Consider the following 22,183-nt stretch of genomic DNA (forward strand, 5'->3'; position numbering starts at 1 on the left):
CCGCCCAAATCAATCATGATCCTCTTCCGTAACGCCAGGACACCCATCCATGCTCTCATCCGGGTATTGATACTTGCACCAGAAACAATATTTATACTTTTCCCTTAGATACGCCACAAGTTTTGCCAATCTTTCCGCCGGCTCCAATGCATTAAATTCATCCAGCTCAGGATCTTCTTCTTCCACATCTTCCTCTAGTATCCGACCATTCGCTCTTCCGAGGGCGCGCTTGTCATCATCATCCTCATTCGGATCATTGTACGTCGGTAGTCGTGACAAGCTCTGATGTAGATCATAACGTATCCTTCTTTCGCGCTCTTTCTCCTCCTGATGCCGTATAAGACCTCTCCAAAGAACATTTATCTTCCTCGTCGGCACCGCTTTCTGTCCCTCAGCACTTCGTGTCGTTGCATCCTCTTCTCCGGCCTCTGCGCTTTCCTTCTCAGCAGAACCTTCATCCTTTTGCGGCTTCCCCTCGCCCTTCGCTTCTGCCTCGTCCTGTTCAAAGCCATACTCCCCCTTCTCCATAGCCTCCGTGTCGAACTTCTCAGCGACTTTCTGCGCGCCTATAATCTGTCCTTCCATTCGCTTTTGTTCTCTCTCTTGTCTCACGCGTTCCCGGTAGTCGCCTTCTTCAGCCTTGACCCGCTTCGCCTCCACCTCCACTTCCTCTCGAAACTTGCGCTTGCGCTCCGTATCCAGACCAATACCGCCGCGATCTTCTTTCATGCTGAGCATAATTGGCTCCGTGCGCCCTTCACCTTCGTTCTTTCCCAGCGTGCCGCCTTCTTTGAAGCCCATCATTTTCATCATTTTGAAGCCCTTGTTGCTCGAGTCAAGGGACTGCGATAACGCCGCTTCCCGCGCGGCTTTTTCTTCGGCTTCTCGCTCTTTTTTGGACTTGACACGTCCTTTTTCTTCGGCCTGGATTTGCAGATTAGTGTTAGTAAGGATCGACTATCCGGTGTGGAAATAGCGTCCACCGGCAAAGAACGTGTGGTGGGGAGATGGATAAACGCACTTCCCGCTGCTTGCGCATTCGTCGCTGCGTATAGGTTTCTTTCTCTCGCGGCTTTTCTGGCTCTGTAATCACCATGGACATGTAGTCTTCTTCTTCTTCTTCCTCTCCTTCTTCCACTTGCGGCTGTTCTGCTTTGGCTGATGTTGTGTCTGCATGTTTCGATGCTAGAGGCATGGCCCCAGAGGACGGCGGAGGTGGCATTTTTTTCTGCCCGACTGGCTTCTTGCCCTGCTGGAATTGAAGATAAAGCTTTGCTTTAGGAAATTGCAATTACAATCGCGCAAGATATGTAAGAGATGCTGAGATCCTGCTTCAAAGCTTCAAGAGGGTGTCGTCTTCTGGAGCTTCTTTTCCTGGGATCAAAGCGAAATTAAGAAGAGTTCCTTCAAAGGTACAATCCAGCTAATTCGGTAAAGCTTTAAAAAGAAAGAAATATAAATAATTTCTAATCGTAAGAGAATTGCGAGAGAAAATAGTTAAATCCTGGCTAAGGTATGACGACGGAAAGTAGGTCCAATTAAGACGAGCACAGTGCTAATAATCGACCTTTATAAACGCTCTATCGCTAGCCTATGGCAAAGACGAAAGTCCCATGACGCAGTGGTTAGCGTGTCGTTCTTATATGGATCTGGTTTCGGATTGGATCAATATGGGTCAAGTCGCCATCTATGTGATGCGAACGTCGCGGGTTCGAATCCCGCTGGGACTATTTTTTTGCCTTTTTTTTTGTCCAGCACACCAAGGCATGTAGTTTTTATTTAAATCTTAATTTTTTTCATAAGCCATTCTCAGAGTCCTAAATACACAATTAGATATAATAGAAGAAATTCCGTCGTCAGATGGTGCTTTATCTTTTTTTCTTTGATGTTTTGATTTTATTGTCTGCCTTAGTAATTGGACATGAGAGATCATAAGAAAAGCAGAAGGGAATTAATGTATTCGGCGACCTGCACAAGTGAGAGCTATAATGTAACTCAAAGCGCTGCATTTTTCTCAAATGATTTTGTTATAGCTAACTTTTGATTTTGATTATCATGGAGCTTTGAAATAATATAATAGCTACCTAAGTTGTTTTCATCATGATTATCGTGTCTAATAGGTGGCCAACCGTGAAGCATTTTCTCGCAACGCCCATATACGCCAAACATGCAAGAAAATAGAAGAGCGCTATAGGATAAGAGCGAGCAAGGGATCTGCGACCATGAAGAATTTTTGGTTCGCAACATTCGAAACTCTCAATAAACAAACACGTGCCTGAAGCGTCCACAAGCGTACTAGATGAAGCTTCGGGCTAGGCCAAGCCTTCATCCTCACGATTTACCTCCTCCATCAAGCTCTCCAGTTGTCTTTCAACCTCATCTGAAGTAGCAATATCTTCTCGCTGGATAATGTCTTCCCTCCCCAAGGGCCGCCCACCTTCGCTAAGGACCATGGCCTCTCTCCTTCTCCGACGCAAAGCTTGCTCCTCTGCGCTCTCCTCTCGAACGCGCCGATTGCTGCGCGCAAGTGAAATACTAACAGCATCTCCGGCAGTGTCTTCCCCACCTATCATCCAAGTGTCAATAACGTCCTCGTCTTCGCCCATTGCTGAACCCATCAGACCAGCCTGCCTCATCTGTTTTCGACCTTCTGGAGTATTGTCAATCATGCAGATGATCTCCGAGAGAAGGAAATCATCTGTACTCCAGGTTTTCAACTGCTGGATTGCAAGTCGTTTCTGGCCCTCAGTGTGTCCAAGAGGATATTTTACTAGCCATCGCTTGACCAGCCCTGCACGGATCGCATCAGATGTATTCTGTGGGAGTAAGCGCACGAGGACGCTCATCGCGGCTCGCTCAGTAGGCGACCGCGGGTTTGCGGGCGTAGGCGCAGGGTGCGGAAGGAGATTGCATAAACAGGTGATTAATGCTGTGAATGTTGCAAGTGTAGTTATTTGCGATCGCACGGCTAGGCAGTGTTAGATGTCCGCATAGGTAGTTTAAGATGGGACGAAGCAACGAACGGCTTTCACAGAGGAATTTCAAGGCTGTCAATGCTCGGTCGCGCAGTTCGGGGCCAGGACCGGCTAGATCATCTAGCAATTGATCAAAAGAAGGACTGCGCACAGCTCTTTCGCATATTATCTTGAGAGCTCTATCAGACAGATTTAGCAATAATTCAACCAGAAGTCAATTCCTGACGGAACCACTCACGCGCCCCTCAGGTCATAGCTCGACCCCTCCGTGAGCTTTTGTAAAGTATCCAGGTTGAGTGCTGAAATTGTCAGAAGAAAGAAGCCATTTGGAAAACCTTCAAAATTACCATCTTCTGTATCTTGGCAGATGACATGAGGCGGTCTTTGCTCACTGCTAACCCCTGTCAATCGCTGCACTATACCGAGCTGACTGCTAACGGCACGGATGGCAAAGAATGAAAGAACGCCTATTGTCTGGTTAGACCTGAAGTGATATGACATTCATGAGGATGATATACCAAGACCTAGCCAAAGCCACCTATCATCGGTCAGATTCGGCATCTTGTATACATGCTCGTGATGAGCTCTGGTGGTTCAGTGATATCCAAAGTTGCTATTTCGTCAAGGGATTTGGACGGCAGTATACTTGAATTACATAATCATTCCGCTGGCCAGCGAAGGCGGTGACTGACGGGAAATTCCATAAGACTAAACCCGATCTGGAGGAAACATGAAATCTTGCCGTCTCAATCCAAAATAATTGTCTACAGGGAACTCTTTTGTGCTTGATACCCTACATTGTGCCAACGTTGTGGAGGACTCGGACGGCAACGGATTGAGCCACTTCGTGCGCATTCAGCATGCCCCCGTCTCAGCTCAAGCGCCTGAAGGCGTCACTGCGGGAGCAGGGCATTACTGGCCCTCAGCAATCCAAGAAAGAGAAAAAGAGTAATAAGGCAACAGGAAGGAACAATGACCGAAGAGTACAGCGCAATGTTGCTCTGGAAAGCATTCGGGAGCAATTCAATCCATTCGAGGTCAAGGCGACTACGAAAGGGAAGAAATTCGGAACCGCCAATGACAGCATTGTTGGAAAGTCAAAGGACCCGGTCGCTCGACCTGGAGTTACCAGAGGCTTGGGAGAAGAGACTGTGAGTTCAAGATGGCAGGATCTCGAGCCAAGAGCAAAATGCTAATGTAGTACAGCGCCGGAAAACTCTTCTCTTAGAAATGCAGCGACGCAACAAAGTAGGAGGCATTAATGACCGTCGTTTTGGTGAAAACGATCCGTTCATGACACCCGAAGAGAAAATGATGGAGCGTTTCACAAGAGAGCAGCAGAGCCGGCATAAGCGCGGCTCCATGTTCGACCTCGAAGATGACGACGACGGAGGAGAAGGTCAACTCACGCATTTTGGCAAGTCTTTGTCTTTTGACGATGCGCCGATGGACGACTTTGAGGAGGGCGACCTTGGTGTCTCTGATGAATCGGATGGCGAAGAAAAGAGAGGTCGCAAACGGCGACGGCCGTCCGAGGCTGATGGAGACGAGGAAGTTTCCGGCGAAGAAGGGGAGCCAGAACCAGAGCGCAAAAAATCAAAGGCCGAAGTCATGAAGGAAGTCATCGCGAAATCGAAGCTGCACAAGTACGAACGTCAGAAGACCAAGGAAGACGATGACGAGCTACGGGACGAGCTCGACCAGGGACTCCCAGCCCTCATTGCGCTCATGCACGGACATCCGGCCAAGCCTGCAGCGCCGCCTGCTCCAGCCACACAAGACCCTAACATGCATATCAACCCCGAACGTGCAGCATTGATGAATGGCGCCGCCAAGCCGGCTGTTGACAAGGAATATGACGAAAGATTACGGCAGATGGCTTTCGACAAGCGATCGAAACCGACCGAAAGAACAAAGACGGATGAGGAGAAAGTCGAAGAGGAAGCGAAGCGTCTCAGAGATCTCGAAGAGAAGCGCCAGCGCCGGATGAGGGGCGAAGAGGAGAGCGAGGACGAAGCGCCTACCCGCGACGAAGAGGAGCTAGAAGATGATGCGGACGATCTTCAAAACGATGCAGCTGATTTTGGTTTCGATTCCGCTCCCCTTCCCACTTACTCCTCACGGAGACCGCCAGTTGACGTCGAGGACGAAGACGATTTTCTCATTGATGACGATCTCGTCGCGAGTGGATCTGACTTGGATCTGGACGCGGTTGAAGAGGGTAGCGACGAAAGTGGTTCTGAAGAAGAGGACCAAGATGATGGAGAACGCGAGGATGACGACGAAGAATTTATCGGCGGCCTTCTCTCCAAGGATGAAAAGGATATGCCTGAATTCGGATTCAAGCTTCCGTCCTCTACAGGCGCAGCTACTTCTTCGAACGGCGAGCTCGCATTCACATTCCCATGTCCACAGACGCACGAGGAATTACTAGAAGCCACCAAGACCGTCGCTCTGGTCGACCTTCCCACCGCCGTGCAGCGGATACGTGCGCTGCACAACCCCAAATTGGCAGCAGACAACAAGGCCAAATTGGGCGTCTTCTCCACCGTCCTCGTTGAGCACATTGTCTACCTCGCAAATCAACCTTCCCACCCGCCCTTTTCCGTCCTCGAGACTCTTGTCCGCCACGTCCACTCCCTGGCAAGAACCTACCCGGATGAGGTTGGCCGCGCATTCCGTCAGCAGCTCAAGTCTTTCCAGGAAACGCGCCCCAACGCCCCTACCGCCGGCGACCTCATCGTGCTCACCGCTGTCGGCTGCATCTTCCCTACCTCCGACCACTTCCACCAGGTTGTCACACCCGCCAGCCTCAGCATGGCACGATATCTCGGACAAAAATTCCCCCAAACCCTCCATGATCTCGCAACAGGGGCCTACCTTGCCACGCTCTGTCTGCAATACCAGCGTCTCTCCAAACGGTATTACCCCGAATTCATGAACTTTGTCCTCAACGCGCTCTATGTCCTGGCACCCACGAAACCCGAATCATCGAATTTGCCAGCCAATATCCCCTACCACGAGCCCACCATGTCTCTCCGTCTGCAAAAGGCTCCCTCAGCGGAACCCAAACCCATGCACTTCTACGATACGCAACCCCCCTCTGCCCCTCTCAAAAAGGACGCCGCGGAGTCTCTCAAATCGACTCTCATCGCAACTTTTATTTCCCTTCTCGACACCGCGGCCGACCTCTGGACCGGCACATCTGCCTTTTTCGAAATCTTCGAACCCGCCCTCCAAACCACACAGTTCCTCCAATCAAAGGCTTCTCGCGCAAAACTTCCCCAAGATTCCGTGCTGTCCAAGACCATCCGCAAAACCCACGCCAAGCTCCAGCGCGTCCTCCAACATGCTCGTCTCGCACGCAGACCTCTCGAGCTCCACCACCACAAGCCCCGGCCAATCAAGTCCGTCATCCCCAAGTTCGAAGAGACCTTCAACCCAGACAAGCATTACGATCCCGACCGCGAGCGCGCCGAAGCCAGCAAGCTGCGCGCCGAGCACAAGCGCGAGCGCAAGGGCGCCCTTCGCGAACTCCGCAAGGATGCAAGCTTCATTGCCCGCGAGAACTTGCGCCAGAAGAAGGAGGCAGACCGCGCGTACGAGCAAAAGTACAAGAGACTTGTCGCGGAGATCCAAGGCGAAGAAGGCCGCGAGAAGAATGCGTACGAGCGGGAAAAGAGAATGCGCAAGGGCAGGTCCTAGTTCAACCGGATCATTGCATAGCTTGTACATATGTAATAGCGGGGTTCTCACTTTTTTTTTTTTGCTGGTTACTTTTTTTTCTGTTCTTGGCATATTCGAGTCCCGTACTTTTCCTTTTCTTTGGCTGCAATGGACTGCGAATCAATCCTTCGTTGGGAGTCACCTCGTTTCTTATCCTTTCGTCTTCAAAAAGTCTTATTTGTCCATTTTTTCGGGGTTCCTACGTTCATATTGTACGGTACCCATTATTCACATTCGGCGTCTTGTCACGGATTAGAAAGTATATATTTTCATGCCCATTTCTTCCAAACTCAATACGAAAAACATTGACCAACGAAATTGACGTTGTGATACTATTGAAATCTAAGACCAAATGGGCTATGCTATCCTATTCCATATGCTATGCCAGACATACAGTGCCACGCTACCTGTAAATGTGAAAAAAATAAGGAGGCCTCTCGAACTTGGAGTACACACCTAAACACAGTGTAGAAACTATTTTGCGCAACCTTACGCCAGGAGATACCATGCTAGTACCAAGGGATGAATTACGCCGCGCTGAAATAACACATATGAGTCCGTAGATGATGAAGTTACGCCGTGAATGACGAAAGAAATTGCGAAATGGATGTGGAGAGGAGAAGAAAACGGCGAAGAAAAAGAGCAGACAGAAGTCGATGCCTGATAGATCCGGCTGTAGACCAACGACTTGCGAAATCGCATAAAAAGGTCGCAGAAGGGTTATGAAGAAAGCTTCATAGTCCCGCAAAGCGAGCATGTCCACCAACCTGTCTCCATAAATGTGCCGCAGCTATGACAGTTCCATCCGAGAGGTTTGTTTGCGGGATATACTGGATAGGGAGTGTACAGATTTGATCTGGATCCGGATGTGGCAGCATCTACTGTCTTGCCTTTTGCTTTTTGATCTTTTGATTTGATTTTCGTTTTCGTTTTGGCTTTGCCTGGTGGAGGACGTGAAGGGAGAAGTTGTTGCGGTGGCGGCGCAGAAACGGTGTTGGAAGAGGTTGAAGGGTTAGCAGGTTTTGATGAATTAGCGGTTTGAGGTAGGCTACTAAAAGTAGGCGGAGAAAAAGGGTCTTGATATCGCTCTATCCCACATGCATCGCAGATAAGAAAGTCTCTGGGGTTATCGCATGTACATATAGTGCATGTCCATTTCCCTTGGTCCGCGAAGGTCGCTAGCGGATGAGAAGGTCTAGAGCGGGTTGTCGTTTGTCGTGGCGGAGAGTCTGTTAGGTCGACCAGCGGAGGTTCCTCGCCTGGACCAGTGGAGGGAATGGGAGAAGTATTTGCCGTAGCGCCGCCTGGAGTTTTGTCGACAAGGCGTGAAATAGGTCTGCTTTGGATTCTTGCTGATGATGGCCGAGTTTGCATAGGAACAGAGGGAGGTTTTGCGGAAGATGATGGCCCCCCTGACTGCGTTGAGAAGCCTTGGTCATATCCGTTTTTGTCAGCGCTGCCAGCAGGATTGTCCGCCGAGGGCGGAATATAAGCATCGCCCCATTTCTCTTTTTCCTCTTCTTGCAAAAGTTCAATGTATGCTTGAATAATGGCCCGTTCGTTGGCGTCGTCTTCCTCGGCTTGAGTTCGGAATCCATTGCGTGTGGCTTGCTCCATAATTCCTTGGCTTTCCTTGGTATTCGAGGCACAGCCCTGCGTTACGTTGATTCTTCGTGACGTTGCATCCGCAATGACACGACGCATGTCGCTGCCAGCGGAGACAGGAGCGCCACCCAGCTTCTGGCCCGACCCCTTTGTGAGAGTCCGTCTTCGTTCCGCAGCGACGCGCGCGAGACGACGTGCTTCATGGAGCGGGATCTGATTTCCGCCGAGACGCTTGCCTTCGGTGAGGAAGCCTTCGCCTGTATAGCCCTTGCGGATGAGCTCTTCATGTTCATCGCGAAGCTGGTTCCATAGCGCGTGAAAATGTTCGTTGTGCGGGCCATGCACGATATGGCAGAGCCTGGGAGAGGAAGATGTTAATATATATGGTGGCAGGAGCGGTGGGAGGACATGAAGGGAAAACTTGCTCGTGTAGCATCGTATCTATGACCTGTTCGATAGGAAGAAATTGTCGTTCGTCTTGAGGATATCGTAACCGGAGGCATATTTTCTGTCCACGATTCCAGTTGAGTCCTGAATGTCGGTGAGTTCATAGTTTATTATGACGAAGAGCGTAACCGCCTACCTAGTAGATTATGTTCAGGCGGATAGAACTCGGTCAATACGCCAACCCTCCACATGCGCTGGCGCATGATGGGCTTGACCAAGGAGGCAACCCTCTGAAGGATCCGTAGAGCTTCTGCATCGCGTGTCTTGCCTCGGAGATGCTCATAGGCAGATACCAAGGGATCGATTTCCTTCATAACGACGAGTTGCCTTTAACCAATAGAGATATATTGTCCAAGAAGAAGAGGAAGAGGAACGGAGATATAACAATATCGAAAGTATGGCCGAGGCGTAAGGCAGAAGCCACGCAAGCAGAGAAGCGTGTAAGCTGCACGCTTGTCGATTAAGACATTTGATTAGCCATCCTGTTTCTCTCCCTTTCTGGACTGATCCAAGGATATCAATCCCACGCCACTGCAATTCCAGGAGCTTGTCAACTTATTGGATGAACAGTGAAGGGTAATAACAAGATTAAATCTCCCGCTGTTGTGAAAGGGTTCAGATTGATCAAAATGACGCGGTAGATCTAATCGATAAAGACCAGGGACCAACGGAGGTCGGGGAGACGGAACAGCCGTCACATCTACCCCACAGTCACAAGATTCTCAACTCACAACTCCTTCCTTTGCCCCCAGTCTCTTCATTTCATCTTCCCACTCTCCTCCAGTATCAGCTCTTTGAATCAATTGTCATCTAGCTTGCCATAATGACGAGTGATGATCAACATTTCTTCGACGTTGTAAGTAAGACCCTACTGAAGCTCATCTTCTTTTCAACGACCTGAAGCTCTTTCCTTGCATCATAGCTCCATTCTTGAAAAGTGACGCCTTTATTAACCTTGCTTTTGCATATACTTCAGCTAGCAAACGTGCCGAATGACATCAAAAAATACTCCAACGAAGTCGCCGACACTATAGATCGGCATTTCGAATCGGTGGCAAAATCTCTGCGCGAAGCTCTGACATCGTCAAAATGGCTTCCTGATGCAGCTAAACCAGCTCCAAAGCCCGTCTACACCCCTCCGCCAGTACCTCTAAGCTACTATGAGCGTGCACACGACTGGGTAATGAAGCATACCGCATTGACCGCGGCCATCATCGCATTCGTCGGCACAGGGAGCTTCCTCATCTACCGACAACGGAAATCATACAGTCGGAAGCGGAGAGCGAGGCGCGCGAGCAACGGCGCACGCAAAGATGTCGTTGGTATATTCATAACCTTCTTGTTTCACCGCTGGCCAGCCAGGGCCTCAGCTTCACAGCGCTGACCATCTTTAATAGTCATTGCGGGATCACCATCTGACCCCATTACAAAGTCGCTCGCGCTCGACCTCGAGCGGCGCGGCTTCATCGTCTACATTGTCGTCAATACCATTGAAGAAGAGCAACTCGTCCGGAACGAGTCCAGAGTTGACATTCGTCCTTTGAATATGAACATTGTCGATGTATGCGCCTCACTACATTCAACTACCTCCTTTATCCCCAACTAACCTAGTTGACCTATAAACAGCCACTAAGTTCCCAAACTGCCGTTGAACAATTCCACCGCATCCTTGTAAACCCCCAAATTGCCTTCACCGGCGCGACGCCCCACCACCTCAACCTCTCGGGCATCATCGTCATCCCAGACATGACGTATCCGTCTGGACCCATCGAGATGGTATCGCCCGACCTGTGGTCCGACGCACTCAACATCAAGGTCCTCGGAACCATTGCGACGACTCAAGTCTTTTTGCGCATGATTCGCGATTTCCACGCCCGTCTATTATTCCTGACACCCAGCATCATCCCCTCACTTGGCCCACCGTTCCACGGCGTCGAAACATCTGTCGTCGCCGCTCTCGACGGCTTTACCACCAGTCTCCGTGCCGAACTTGGCACTATGGGCATCGACGTATGCCAGCTGAAACTAGGCACATTCGACTGCGGCTCTGTCGGTGGTCGCCAGCACCTGCAGACATCTATCCATTCTACTCGCGCCGATGTCCTTTCCTGGCCCGCCACTGCCCGCGCTGCGTACGCCAAGAATTACGTCGCTCAGACCCACGCCGGAAACAGGAGCTGTACCGGCAACGGCAACGGCAACGGTCTGAAGGGCAGCCCGCTACGAGAATTGCACAATGCCGTCTTTGACGCCCTGACGCAATCCCGCCCCAAACAGCTCTGGCGCGTCGGACGAGGAAGTCTGGTCTACGATGTGGTGGGCAAGTGGGCGCCCCGAGGCCTCGTCGGGTGGATGATGGGCGTCAAGAGAGTCTCTCGAGAAGAGCTCGAAGAGGCGTTTGTGCCAGATGTAACTGGTAGTGTGGAGTGGGAGAAGGTTGATAAGCTGGTTTGAATTTGTGTCATCTATGTTGCCGTTATTTGGTTGGCTGGTTATGTAGGTGTGTTTGTTTTTCTTGGTCATATCAGTTGTGCTGCCTGGTAGGTTATGTTGGATTATCAAATTCTTTGTTGCTCGACTTGCCATCTGCGAGAATTATGTTCTTGGTTCGAATTGACCCCGTCTGGGTATCAGCTGCTGGATGGGATTGTTTTGTTTGGGGATCACCTTCTGGGTTCGAATTTCCTCGGTTGGTCGAATGAGGAGTTGAAGGATGCTGCAATTGGAGACTAGGACGGTCAGGGCTGTTGATAGTCGTGGAGTTTTTGTTGTTCTTTGATATTGGGTTTCTTTGACGAGTTCTGATCACCTTATCCCCCCTCTCGTTATTCTTTTTGACATCTATCTTCACTCAATTCACGCAATCCTTCTGGACTTTTTTTTTGTGGTTTTGGTGCTCTGGTTGGGTATGATATATGTGTATGATTAGGCTAGAAGTCAGCTAGGTAGTGGTTCCACTCCTATTTAGTTTCGTAATCTATACTCCTTTCAATCGATTTGTGCTATCGGCAGATACATATATGCTCGTGTGATTGATTCAAGATTACAATATCTCCTTGGAGATGTAGATAGCCTTCCCAAGATATACTCCGACAAACATGTCAGCTAGAAGACTCAAAATCCACGCCCAATACTCCACCCATGCTATGCCGCTTGTAAACCCCGTTTTCCTTGACCACAAACAGTAATATAGTACAAAGATAACTTTTTTCCAACCAAGAATAATCGTACAACTGCAAGTCCAGAGCATAAAAGGGGGGCCGGGGTATCATCGTCCTCTTGCTCTGAATGCACCACGTCTTCCACGTCCCATCATCGTACCTCCTCGTGCAAACTTGTTCGCGCTTCTCTCATTCCATTCTCGCTCCTCCTCAGCCTCGATTCTCTCGCGTTCGCGACGAAGCTCCTCTGGGTCCTTTTCCTTTTTCACCGTTGGCGGAGGCAGGTCTTCAGGCCAGCCAGGATGGGCGCCGACCTTGCAGTTAGTCCTTCCGTCTGGACAAAAGCCAGCAAGGTAGTAAGGGCATAACGTCTTGCGCACATGTTTCTTGGAGCAACGGGGACCGAGCGGGCAGAATCCCTTATCGTAGTGGGGGCATGGCGGGAGGCGTGAGGCTGGGTCAATGTGCAGGTACAAGCATTCGTCGCCGTTGCTGCAATACAGGTTTCGCGCGAAGAAGTTGCATTCAGGCATGCGTCGGCTGTGGGGGGAAAGAGTAAGCGATATTAGCAGATGTTTTAAGTATGTGTGATAAGGACGGGGAACCAGCTGCAACGGTGCTGCGCTGTCAATGGTGCTTGTCTGGCACAATCCCGGAGTATTTTGCCGGGTATAGCTCGCCACTGGGGCGCCATTGCCCATTGCATAAGACGGACAGGCGGTGGTGCATGGGGTAGATAATGCGGGCAGTGACCAAAAAGGATGTGGGGCTCGCGTTAGGGTGGGCTGATGGACGGGGTTGGGTATGGCTGTGGGGTATGGACGTGTCGAACTCACAGGTTGTACTCGTGCAAGAACTCGCAAGCGTCTCCTTTTTTGCATAGCCCGCGTAGCCAGTGCTTGCATACTAGACTGTTCGGAGGAGCGCGAATAATAGACGTTAGCTGACTGCTGATTTCCGAAATAGAAGTTTTCGAGGGAAAGAGGAAACAAATAGAAGGTATAAGTGCCGACGATAGCGGGGCAAAAGAAGCAAACGAAAGTGTTCAGGACGTAAAATTGACCGTGACTTACTTGTTGAACGACGATGAGACATGATGTTTGTCTGGACAGTCCTTGCCCAGGGGGCAGTGGCCTTGAATGAACGCCTTGCAAAACGGCCGGTTCGGGTCGAGTCCGAACCTGTATTCGCGTTTCAGAAAGTCGCTGAAGCCGAAATTGTAAGCGGGAGCTGCTGATGGATCGAGTATCTGCGCGGCCGCTTGGCTCGTGACGAGCTTAGGCTGAGCATCGACTTCCGCAACCATGGCTTGAAAGATCGGTGGCGTTAAGGGGCGGTGTGATGGAAGTTTTATGGAAGCAATCAAGGTAGTGAAGCGGCGATCAGAGGGTCGATCATCAACTCCTCAGACCCGAGGTGGTGTTTTCGGGAGAAGCGGTTGATTGTGTTTGGACAAACCACGAAGGCCCAAGCGGCGAGAGATGATATCTGATAATCTGACGTGAGCATATGGCGAAGGTAAAAAGAGATCATGTGTGTGCATGCAGTCAAGACAAGACAAGACTTATCATTGAGAACTCACATTATGCGCACGCAAAGGCCAAGAGAAAACCGACGCAGGCTGAGAGTCACAGGCCTGGAAATCAAGAATTGCTGTAGAAAGCAGCAGACCTGGCTGATCGACGAGGCGATCGCCACCAATCAATACCGGAGCAAGGGAAAACGGAAACAAGGCCAAGTCAGGTAGTGTATGCAGTGGCGGACCTTCCACAGCGGCGCCGTGGACACGAATGGGAATTTTGGTTTCCTTTCCGTCAATATTTCAGGTATGCGTGGGTGGAAGATAGTTGATGTTGATGGCAAATGCCGATCATGATGGGCTGTCAATAGCGAGAATGGAGAGCTATCGATTGATGTGGTCACCATCTGCTCTAGCTTCAACAAGCCTCTCTCACCTCCGCCACTCATGCGTTTCTCGCACCTGCATTATAACTGTGTCTCTCGAGAGCTTCAATTTATTAATTAATCTCCAACCCAAGCTAGTGAATGTACAGCGACTAAAAGGAAATTATGATGCTAGTAGTATAGCATTAAGCTACTATAGTACGCATGATCGCCTTACCTGTCTTTCCCTGTTTGCGCGTCGGAAAATATCCATGCCATTATTTGTACCATTATTACCTTACCCATGATATATGACACAAGAGGACATTCTTGGAAGGGACTGCTGAGACAAGAGGCGAAAGTCAAAAAAATTTCAGTCCAGTCTCAATGACTGTCAATCGCATTGGTATCAACCGCGCCTGCACTGATTGGAAATCATAATTTGATATTTCATGAAAGAGCGGGCAAGGGCGTTTCAATACCATAAGGCGTCAATACTGAGGAACTGTTCACCTGAAGAGTGTGGTCCTTTGCCGTTCCGCAAATATGGTGAACCATCAAGTAGAAAGCTCAAGAGCAGCAACTTGTGAAGGTAAATTCAGTCTGCTATAGTGCTGGGATCTTGTCATTTGAGCGGCCCAGCATGCTCAAGCTGTTTTTGCTCACTTGCAGTGTGTGGAATTTGACCAAAGTTAGAGGTTCGAGAGAAATTGAAAATCGATCGTAAATGGATCGAGTCGAAGGTGGCCTTTCCCGACTGCTGTGGCCTACTTGGCAAAGAGCCTTGTTGTGTATATTTGGCATATCATCCACAATTTCCCCGCCTACCCTTCCCGTTCGTCTCTCTGCTGCTGAGAGGTCGGCAGGGCCACAAGGATTGATTGTGAGATGTGACATGAGCGACACCGACTCGAGTCAATTGTCTCATGGGTCCAACTTGCCCGACTCCCCTCTAACGCCCTTAGGCTTGTGAGCCTGCCAGCTTTGCAACGGTCTCGGCCACGCCGCCTCCGAATCGTCTGGGGCAGCTGGCAGTGGTGCCATTTCCGTTTCCTTTGGTTTCCCTTCAAGCATTTCTTCGCACGGTCGCAATGTGCTCACTGTGGGTCTTGAAAGGGCCCCGGTCCGAGCCAAACGAGACAACCCCGCGTGATGACATTGGTCTATTCTAGCTCACTGAGGAAGAAGGCACAGCAAGATAGGTGGCACCGAATAGCTCGTACTTTATAATGCGAAAAGTGTCATTTTGATCGAAAATTTGATTGTTCTTGGTATAGTTGCAAATATTCCAGTAAAAAAACAAGCACGATTCAACTCGTATTGTTCCTTTTCTTTGCCGGTTTCTGATCCATTTGAGTCCATTTTTGTCATACGGGCGGGTGATAAATCTTGCTTTCGATGCCGCTTTGAGCAAAAGGAGGTTCATTTCGGCCTGACTGATGGAGTAGTTGCGCAATTATGCACGTCGTTGCCCCCTTAGGCTACTGCAAGTGATAGACCGCTGTGACACTGCTGTTGGTCTGTCACTCTGTTGTGCCTTGTTCCTGCTGCATCTATCATTCTTTTCCTCTGAGAATGGACACAAATCCTCCAACCTCATTGCATGATGTCCAAAATTGACCGAAAAGTCTATCGTCATGCTCTGGACATTCAGCTCCCTTTGGCTGGCAAGGAAGAGAGCGAAACCATGTAGATCCGCTGTTCTCAGAGACTGAGATTGGTCTTTACCCTTACCCGCTCCGTCCGTCAAGCCGGCGCCCCCACAAGGGTCCAAGCTCGGCCTGAAGCGGAGTGGTGTTGAAGATCCATGTTCAGTTCATTTCAAGCCCAAAATGCCCTTGTTCTTGCCCGAAACATTCCTCGTGCCGCCTACGCTGGAGACGGATCCTCAGCTTTCAGCGTGCATTTGCGTCGATGCGGACCAGCCATGCAGTATGGTTGAGAAATGCGGCGGACGCTGCTCCTGCAGGCACGGATGCTTTGGCCATTGAATCGCCTATAACCCTCCGAGGTCTAAAGCTTTGGTGCTTCGAATAGTGGCCACTAAAATGCGTGAGACAGAAGAAAGAAGAAATGAACAAACAGGGCACATCCTAGCTTCATCGGCAATTCAAGCGTAGTTGCAGACCTTGTCGTCAATGGGCTAACTGACGAGATCCAGGCAAGGACCATCCTACAAGCCCATTCGTGCCATGGTCCACGCCGACAGGCGCGCGACTGTCTAAGACGCCTGTTGATCTTTCACCCCACTTAAGTCGGCCCTTCAAGCCGGTGGGGGTGGGTAGATGATATCCCAGTCATATATCACGAGCGTGTTGCCTGAGTGGCCGCTTTCAGCGCGGACAACCCGATATTTTTGTGTTTGAGACTCGTTGCCCATGTTCTTTATATCTGGTATGAAAACTTCTTTGAAGCGGTTTTTCTATTGTATCGTGTCTGCTTGACAAGCCTTTACTGGAATTCAACTTTGCTTAACCCTTTATCACTTCATTCTCGATTTCATATCAAAAGAGGTGCCTGGAGATTATGTCGGCAACCTTTGGGCCCAATATTTCTTTGGTAAATCGTTGGACTCAGTCCACCAGGAATCCGAGAGCGAGATCATCAGTCCCACATGGAGGCGGATCGCCCTTGGTTATGTACAAGAATGGCGTCTATTATCCCAACTGGCGAGTGCATCACGATCAGCCACCGTCTTCCTTGATGCTGGATGCTATTTCGCATGTCTTTTATGCTTCTGCTTGGTAAGCCGAGCCATAAGGCTCTTTCATGGCACTTCCACCTAGTGGCTCAGGCTAATTCTGATATTTAGGGTAAAGACAGATGGGACTGTTTTTGTGAGGCCCCCCGAACAACATGAGGCAAGCTTGATGCCATCCTGCTGACGTTTTTCCAGCTGAGCGATGAGTGGGCCGATTCAGGCATAGAAGTTGACGGACAGCTGGGCTGCTTACGAGCATTTGCTTCGCTCAAGCGTAAACACTCGCAACTTAAGTTGATTCTTTCCATTGGCGGAGGAAATCAAGGAAGCGATGGATTTGCGCAGGCTGCGTCATCGCCATCAGGACGTGCCCAGTTTGCCACATCAGCAAGAACCTTAATTAACCAATTTGGCTTCGATGGAATTGATGGTAGGCTCAAGATTTCTATACCGATGCTTCTCCGCAACTGACCTGTCATGCTAGTGGACTGGGAATACCCCTCGAGCGTCGAGGAAGGCAATGACTACATCCTCCTTCTAGCTACGATCCGGTCCTTTCTACCCTCGGGACAGTACATTCTAACCTCCGCCTTATCAGCGGGCGAGTGGGCTCTAAAGCACATTGATCTTGTCGCCGCTGCCGGCTACGTTGATCTAATCAACCTTATGGCTTACGATTTCTACGGACCATGGACAGACAAAGCAGGACATCAAGCCCAGCTATACGCACCGAAGAACCTTCCGCCAGCTGATCCAGCAAACATGTCCTGTCAATCAGCCGTGAACTACATGCTTTCGCGAGACGTCCCAGCTAATAAGATACTATTGGGAATACCAACATATGGTCGATCCTTCAAAGGTGCTGAAGGGGTAGGTCAGTCGCACAGTGGTCAAGAAGGGGACAGCGGCACTTTTGAATACAAAGACCTTCCGGGTCCCGGTGCTCGTGAGGCTGTCGATGAAGAACTAGGAGCCGCTTTTGCTATAGGTGGTCCCGGTGGCTTTGTATCGTATGACAATCCCACCACTGTGAAAATGAAGGCCAACTTCGTCAAGCAGACAGGTCTAGCCGGGCTCTTTTACTGGCCTGGCACTTCAGATGTTAGAGGTCCCCGAAGTTTGATACAGACCGGTTTCACCACTTTGCATCAATTTGATTGACTGCAAAATATTATTGGAAAACTTGCCGGCGTACTGGGATAAGGATGGCGTTCCAAACGTATATACAGTTTGGTTGTCTTGCGCTGTACATGGCGTTTGCATCTGTCATGACACATTCGTTTCCTCTGCAACCGACTTGCAGCGTAGACTTTTCGCCGCTAGAAGCGCGAGTCTGGAGGATCTGTCCAAATTTAGTACTCTTTTTTTGTTTTGTTGAAAGAAATGGACTATACATAGAGCTTAGTAAAGAAAGCAAAGTCATTGAGTGCTGTGAACTTGCTTTCCTCACATACAGCTTGGTTTCGCTGGAACTATCTTATATAGCTGTGGTCCGTTAATGTCAAGGTTGTGAAGCCAAAACTGTCTCAACCAGACAGCCAGTAATCGATGGTCAGCGAAATATTTGTATTAAAGCACAGTCGACTGTGATGGTATGATACAGGTTTTGGTGGGCCAATTGATATGCTGTTGTTATTACGGTATTGTCTCCCATGCGGTGAACCCCTTAGCTCGCTCCGAAGGCCTGACGGAGAGACACTTTGGGCAACAGCTCTAGCGAGGACCTTGGATGACACTCAATAACAAATGCTGCTGTAGCCGACTCTACGTCAACCATCCGCCTTTTCCCCTACTGATTCACCAATCTCGACATACTTCCAAAGACTTTCTCGTGTCTCGATAGATGCGGGAGGTCCAGGTTTCCTCATGACCCAGGCGAACGGCCCTTCTTCCTTGGCCAACCCCTTGGATACGGGTAGCTACCTCCCCATACCCCTCTCAGGAGCTTTGTGCTTACAAGTGCCCTAAATCGCAGCGGATTATGATCCCATTGAACATCTGAACGCCATTTTCTCCCACCCGTCAACTTTATCCTCCGTTGCTACCGTTTCCGACTCTCTTCAAACTTACCAAAATGGACTCGATATTGACATTGCGAAATTGGTGGCCAAGCAGTCCTCCTCGGACGCGGACAGTGTCCGCCGAATACAGGAGGCTAAAGCCGAGCTGGCCGAGCTGTTTTCCAAGATTGACGGTGTTCGAGAGCGGGCAATTCAGACAGAGCAAACAATTACGCAGATGACCGCTGATATTAAACGACTCGATGGGACCAAACGAAACCTGACCCTTTCCATGACGGCTTTGAAACGGCTTCAAATGTTGACGACTGCATATGAGCAACTGCGCGGCTTGAGCCGGTCACGTCAATACGGGGACTGTGCACAATTGCTGCAAGCGGTCCTACAACTGATGACACATTTTAAATCATACCGCTCAATTGACCAGATCGCAACACTCAGCCGCCATGTGGCTGATTTGCAGCGAGAGCTCCTGGAGCAAATCTGCGAGGATTTCGAAATTACTTTTGCCAAGGGTCAAATCGCTCAACGGAGAGGAATGCTGGCTGAAGGATGTCTGGTAATGGATAGTCTGGGGGAGCATGCACGTTCTCGGTTGATCACATGGTACTGCAATACTCAGTTGAGGGAGTACCGTCAGGTTTTCCGTGGCAGCGACGAGGTAAGTTTATGCTAATTCATTTGCTTATAAGCCTACTAAGTACTTGCCTCTGCTTTTTAGGCTGGTTCTTTGGACAACATTTCGCGAAGATATTCCTGGTTCAGGAGGATGATGAAGACTTACGACGAGGAACATGCAATGATTTTCCCTTCATCTTGGAGAGTAAATGAGGTCCTTGCAAACGCTTTCTGCGAAGGCACTCGAGAGGATTTCAAGTCGATCTTATCACGTGCAATGCGCAGGACGGACGGCCAAAATCTCGACGTTAATCTTCTGCTTTCCTGCTTACAAGAGACATTGGACTTTGAACACAATCTCGAAAGAAGGTTTGCGACTGGGGTATGCTTTATATTGAACCTTATAGTCAAAAGACACTTGCTAAGCGATACAGTCCCGGGTCTCTATTGATAGCCTATCCTCAAAAGATGAACGAACGCCTGTTTTTGGACAGGCTATTTCGGAAGCCTTCGAACCGTATCTGAGTGTATGGATTGAATCTCAGGACAAGTAAGTGAGACGAGTCCTTAATATATTTACGAAATTTAATCTATGGAACTAGGCAACTTGCTACAATGATACCCAAGTATCGACAACAGCCGATTCGTCCCGCCGACGAGGAGTTTTCCTCTCAACTCGTTGCTCCGTCATCAACGGAACTATTCAGCTTCTATCGCCATAGCCTTGCACAATGTGCAAAACTGTCTACAGGATCTCGTCTAATAGAGCTCTCGCACGTATTTGCCAAATATCTAGACCAATATTCGCAGCAAGTGCTGCTTCACTTTCTGGGGGACTCTCAAGGTGGACGTGGACCTTTCCTTGAAGACGCCATACTTGTTCTCAACACCGCCGATTACTGTTATGCAACCTGCACGCAATTAGAAGAAAAGATAAAAAGTCGTGTGGATGAGCAGCTCAAGTCAAAAGTAGACCTTCAGAGTCAGGCCGATGCGTTTATGGGTATTGTGAGTGCAGCAATCCGGGCCTTGGTGCGGCGGGTTGAAGTGGGCTGTGAGCCAAGCTGGCGAGAGATGCGCAATCTACCCTGGGGGAAAATGGAAAGTGTTGGCGACCAGAGTCCATATGTGTCAGAATTGCTTGGACATGTCAAGATCGGAACGACCGAAGTTCTGAAATTAATCCATAAATCGCAATATACGCGGGCTTTCTGTGACAACCTGGTTGAGTCTTTGACAAATACCTACATCATCAATGTTGTCCAGTGCAGGCCAATTACAGAAGTCGGGGCTGAACAGGTTTGTTATGATCCGTCCCCATCCCGTCCAAGTGGAGCTAATGAGCTGTAGATGCTGTTGGATTCCTATGTGCTTAAGAAAGCATTTGAAGAGTTGCCAACACTGCATACCGAAGGCTCAACTACTGCACCTGCTGGGTAAGCACTCAACTTATTCATCTAGATCGCTTTAAACCACAGAAACTGATACTGCTACAGCTACTTGAAGAGAGTTAACCAGATCATGTCGAAGCTAAACCCTCTTCTGAAGACGATTCAGGTGCGGCCTAACCCGCCTGAAGCACTCGTTCAAGCATATTTGATCCATATTGGTGATTCATCCGATGCAAACTTCCGGAAAATTCTCGATCTTAAAGGAATTCGCAAGGCGGATCAAAATCGTTTGGTGGACCTCTTCCAGGTTCATCGCGCTTCGCAGGAAAATCTGGTACAGCAGTCACCGCTCCTCACACCGCTTCAACTGCAATCATCGCATGGCGGGAATGCCACAGCTATTTCTACAACGTCTCTACCGGGACGCTTCGACCCTTCAACGTTTGGATCGGCACTCATGTCTGCTGCACGAGATGGCGTCGACCGTTTGGGTTCACCGGCATTGGGAGCAATTGGCACACAATCGCCGTCTGGAACATTGTCGCCGCCCAACGGACTTGAGGGACATGTAACTGCCAATCTCAACGACAACTTGCGCAACATTGGCAAATTTTTCCGGCGTGACATGGGCGCCTTTGGGAGCCGATTTGGCGGCGGTGGCGCTAGGTCAATGGACGAGCCGAGATAGTCTTTATGGATGAGTCGATCAAGTCGAAATAGTCTCGTCAATGTCATCCGGGTGGATGATTCCATTTTGTATAATCATATCGAATATCGAGTATTTATCACTTTTTCCAACCCGGTTTGTTTGGCACCTTTATTTGTTTATTTGGTGTTGGCTTGATGCCTTGCTATTGATAAAGTACTAGCATTAAGTCCGATTGGATGAGTTCTTGACGGAGCGTGCCACAATCTAGGTAGTTTCCTTTGGTGGTGGGGCTTCATACTCCGTACTTCGTACACACCGTTCGGGATGATCCTTACGCCACGTGGATGTTCTAGCGGAAGAGGGAAAGGACGAGATAAAAATATCACAATCACGCGTCATCCTCATATTATTTTCTTTTCTTTTCCCTTTGTTCTGTTTTGGTTTTGCTTGGACTGGAAAAGTTTGCACATGATCGAAATGTTCATGCCAATCCGGACGTGAGCCGTGGTTACGAGCGGACAGTTCTTTCCGAACCATACTCCGTATGACAGATTAGAAAGGATCGCCCGACGGCGAATTGCGACATTACAGCCGAACATCCTCGGTACTACTTTATATAACTATTACTTCTAGGCATCTGTGCCAAGATCGACTCTTTGCTTCTGTAGCACCTGATCTCTTTAACGAGATTCTCGTTTTATATAAGACTTTTCGCAATTACTCAATAGTTTTAACGAGCTCGTCTGAGGCGTTCGTGTGGCTTTGGAGGGTTGGAGGGGTTGCAGGATCTGCCAAGACTCTGGGACAGTACTTGCCCGATGATGCAGTGACGCATGGTTGCATCGAATGAGAAATGCATAAGCTATCTAAATCATGTTCTGGTTTGTAGGAAGGATCTCGTACAGGAATTGCCCATGCGCAGGCAGCTGAAACAAGTTTCTTGGTGACATTCCAGCATCAGGACTTAGACCAGACTACTAGAGGATTCAATTCAGTTTGAATCATAAC

At 49.4% G+C, this 22,183-nt stretch overlaps 8 protein-coding genes and 1 non-coding gene across 9 annotated transcripts; 5 read left to right on the top strand and 4 right to left on the bottom strand.

The window, feature by feature from the left end:
* Positions 1-9: 9 nt before the first annotated feature.
* Positions 10-1,222, bottom strand: L228DRAFT_264427 (hypothetical protein; the record flags this gene model as incomplete). The annotated part of the gene is made up of 2 exons (XM_018334577.1): positions 10-924; positions 1,022-1,222. The coding sequence occupies 2 exons, from the start codon at positions 1,220-1,222 to the stop codon at positions 10-12; spliced, it is 1,116 nt and encodes a 371-aa protein (XP_018191548.1).
* A 385-nt stretch (positions 1,223-1,607) lies between these two features.
* Positions 1,608-1,730, top strand: L228DRAFT_t1. The gene has a single exon. It is a non-coding gene; the product is annotated as a tRNA-Ile (tRNA).
* A 328-nt stretch (positions 1,731-2,058) lies between these two features.
* Positions 2,059-3,637, bottom strand: L228DRAFT_257502 (hypothetical protein). Its single transcript, XM_018333990.1, has 4 exons — positions 3,494-3,637; positions 3,214-3,442; positions 3,024-3,154; positions 2,059-2,968 (listed from the first exon to the last, which is right to left on the bottom strand). Exons 1-4 carry the CDS (start codon positions 3,534-3,536, stop codon positions 2,313-2,315), a joined length of 1,059 nt encoding a protein of 352 aa, XP_018191549.1. The 5' UTR covers positions 3,537-3,637; the 3' UTR covers positions 2,059-2,312.
* A 114-nt stretch (positions 3,638-3,751) lies between these two features.
* Positions 3,752-7,021, top strand: L228DRAFT_242387 (nucleolar complex protein 14). Its single transcript, XM_018331427.1, has 2 exons — positions 3,752-4,126; positions 4,182-7,021. The coding sequence occupies exons 1-2, from the start codon at positions 3,836-3,838 to the stop codon at positions 6,678-6,680; spliced, it is 2,790 nt and encodes a 929-aa protein (XP_018191550.1). The 5' UTR covers positions 3,752-3,835; the 3' UTR covers positions 6,681-7,021.
* L228DRAFT_279254 (WLM-domain-containing protein) lies at positions 6,983-9,375 on the bottom strand. Its single transcript, XM_018335668.1, has 3 exons — positions 8,890-9,375; positions 8,732-8,837; positions 6,983-8,664 (listed from the first exon to the last, which is right to left on the bottom strand). The coding sequence occupies exons 1-3, from the start codon at positions 9,065-9,067 to the stop codon at positions 7,422-7,424; spliced, it is 1,527 nt and encodes a 508-aa protein (XP_018191551.1). The 5' UTR covers positions 9,068-9,375; the 3' UTR covers positions 6,983-7,421.
* Positions 9,376-9,502: 127 nt separating this feature from the next.
* On the top strand, positions 9,503-11,695 carry L228DRAFT_242389 (DUF1776-domain-containing protein). Its single transcript, XM_018331428.1, has 4 exons — positions 9,503-9,609; positions 9,730-10,075; positions 10,151-10,314; positions 10,380-11,695. The coding sequence occupies exons 1-4, from the start codon at positions 9,577-9,579 to the stop codon at positions 11,205-11,207; spliced, it is 1,371 nt and encodes a 456-aa protein (XP_018191552.1). The 5' UTR covers positions 9,503-9,576; the 3' UTR covers positions 11,208-11,695.
* Positions 11,696-12,091: 396 nt separating this feature from the next.
* Positions 12,092-13,539, bottom strand: L228DRAFT_2741 (hypothetical protein). Its single transcript, XM_018335602.1, has 5 exons — positions 13,497-13,539; positions 12,988-13,402; positions 12,751-12,825; positions 12,295-12,454; positions 12,092-12,200 (listed from the first exon to the last, which is right to left on the bottom strand). The coding sequence occupies exons 2-5, from the start codon at positions 13,218-13,220 to the stop codon at positions 12,180-12,182; spliced, it is 489 nt and encodes a 162-aa protein (XP_018191553.1). The 5' UTR covers positions 13,221-13,402; positions 13,497-13,539; the 3' UTR covers positions 12,092-12,179.
* Positions 13,540-16,057: 2,518 nt separating this feature from the next.
* Positions 16,058-17,665, top strand: L228DRAFT_2729 (glycoside hydrolase family 18 protein). The gene is made up of 4 exons (XM_018335588.1): positions 16,058-16,542; positions 16,611-16,635; positions 16,695-16,929; positions 16,984-17,665. The coding sequence occupies exons 1-4, from the start codon at positions 16,325-16,327 to the stop codon at positions 17,658-17,660; spliced, it is 1,155 nt and encodes a 384-aa protein (XP_018191554.1). The 5' UTR covers positions 16,058-16,324; the 3' UTR covers positions 17,661-17,665.
* Positions 17,666-18,365: 700 nt separating this feature from the next.
* On the top strand, positions 18,366-21,214 carry L228DRAFT_251880 (hypothetical protein; the record flags this gene model as incomplete). Its single annotated transcript, XM_018333655.1, has 7 exons — positions 18,366-18,414; positions 18,475-19,178; positions 19,239-19,517; positions 19,570-19,685; positions 19,738-20,434; positions 20,486-20,571; positions 20,632-21,214. 7 exons carry the CDS (start codon positions 18,366-18,368, stop codon positions 21,212-21,214), a joined length of 2,514 nt encoding a protein of 837 aa, XP_018191555.1.
* Between the last annotated feature and the right edge of the window lie 969 nt (positions 21,215-22,183).

The sequence above is a fragment of the Xylona heveae genome (genome assembly GCF_001619985.1).
Source record: "Xylona heveae TC161 unplaced genomic scaffold L228scaffold_1, whole genome shotgun sequence".
NCBI classification, from domain to species: Eukaryota; Fungi; Ascomycota; class Xylonomycetes; order Xylonales; family Xylonaceae; genus Xylona; species Xylona heveae.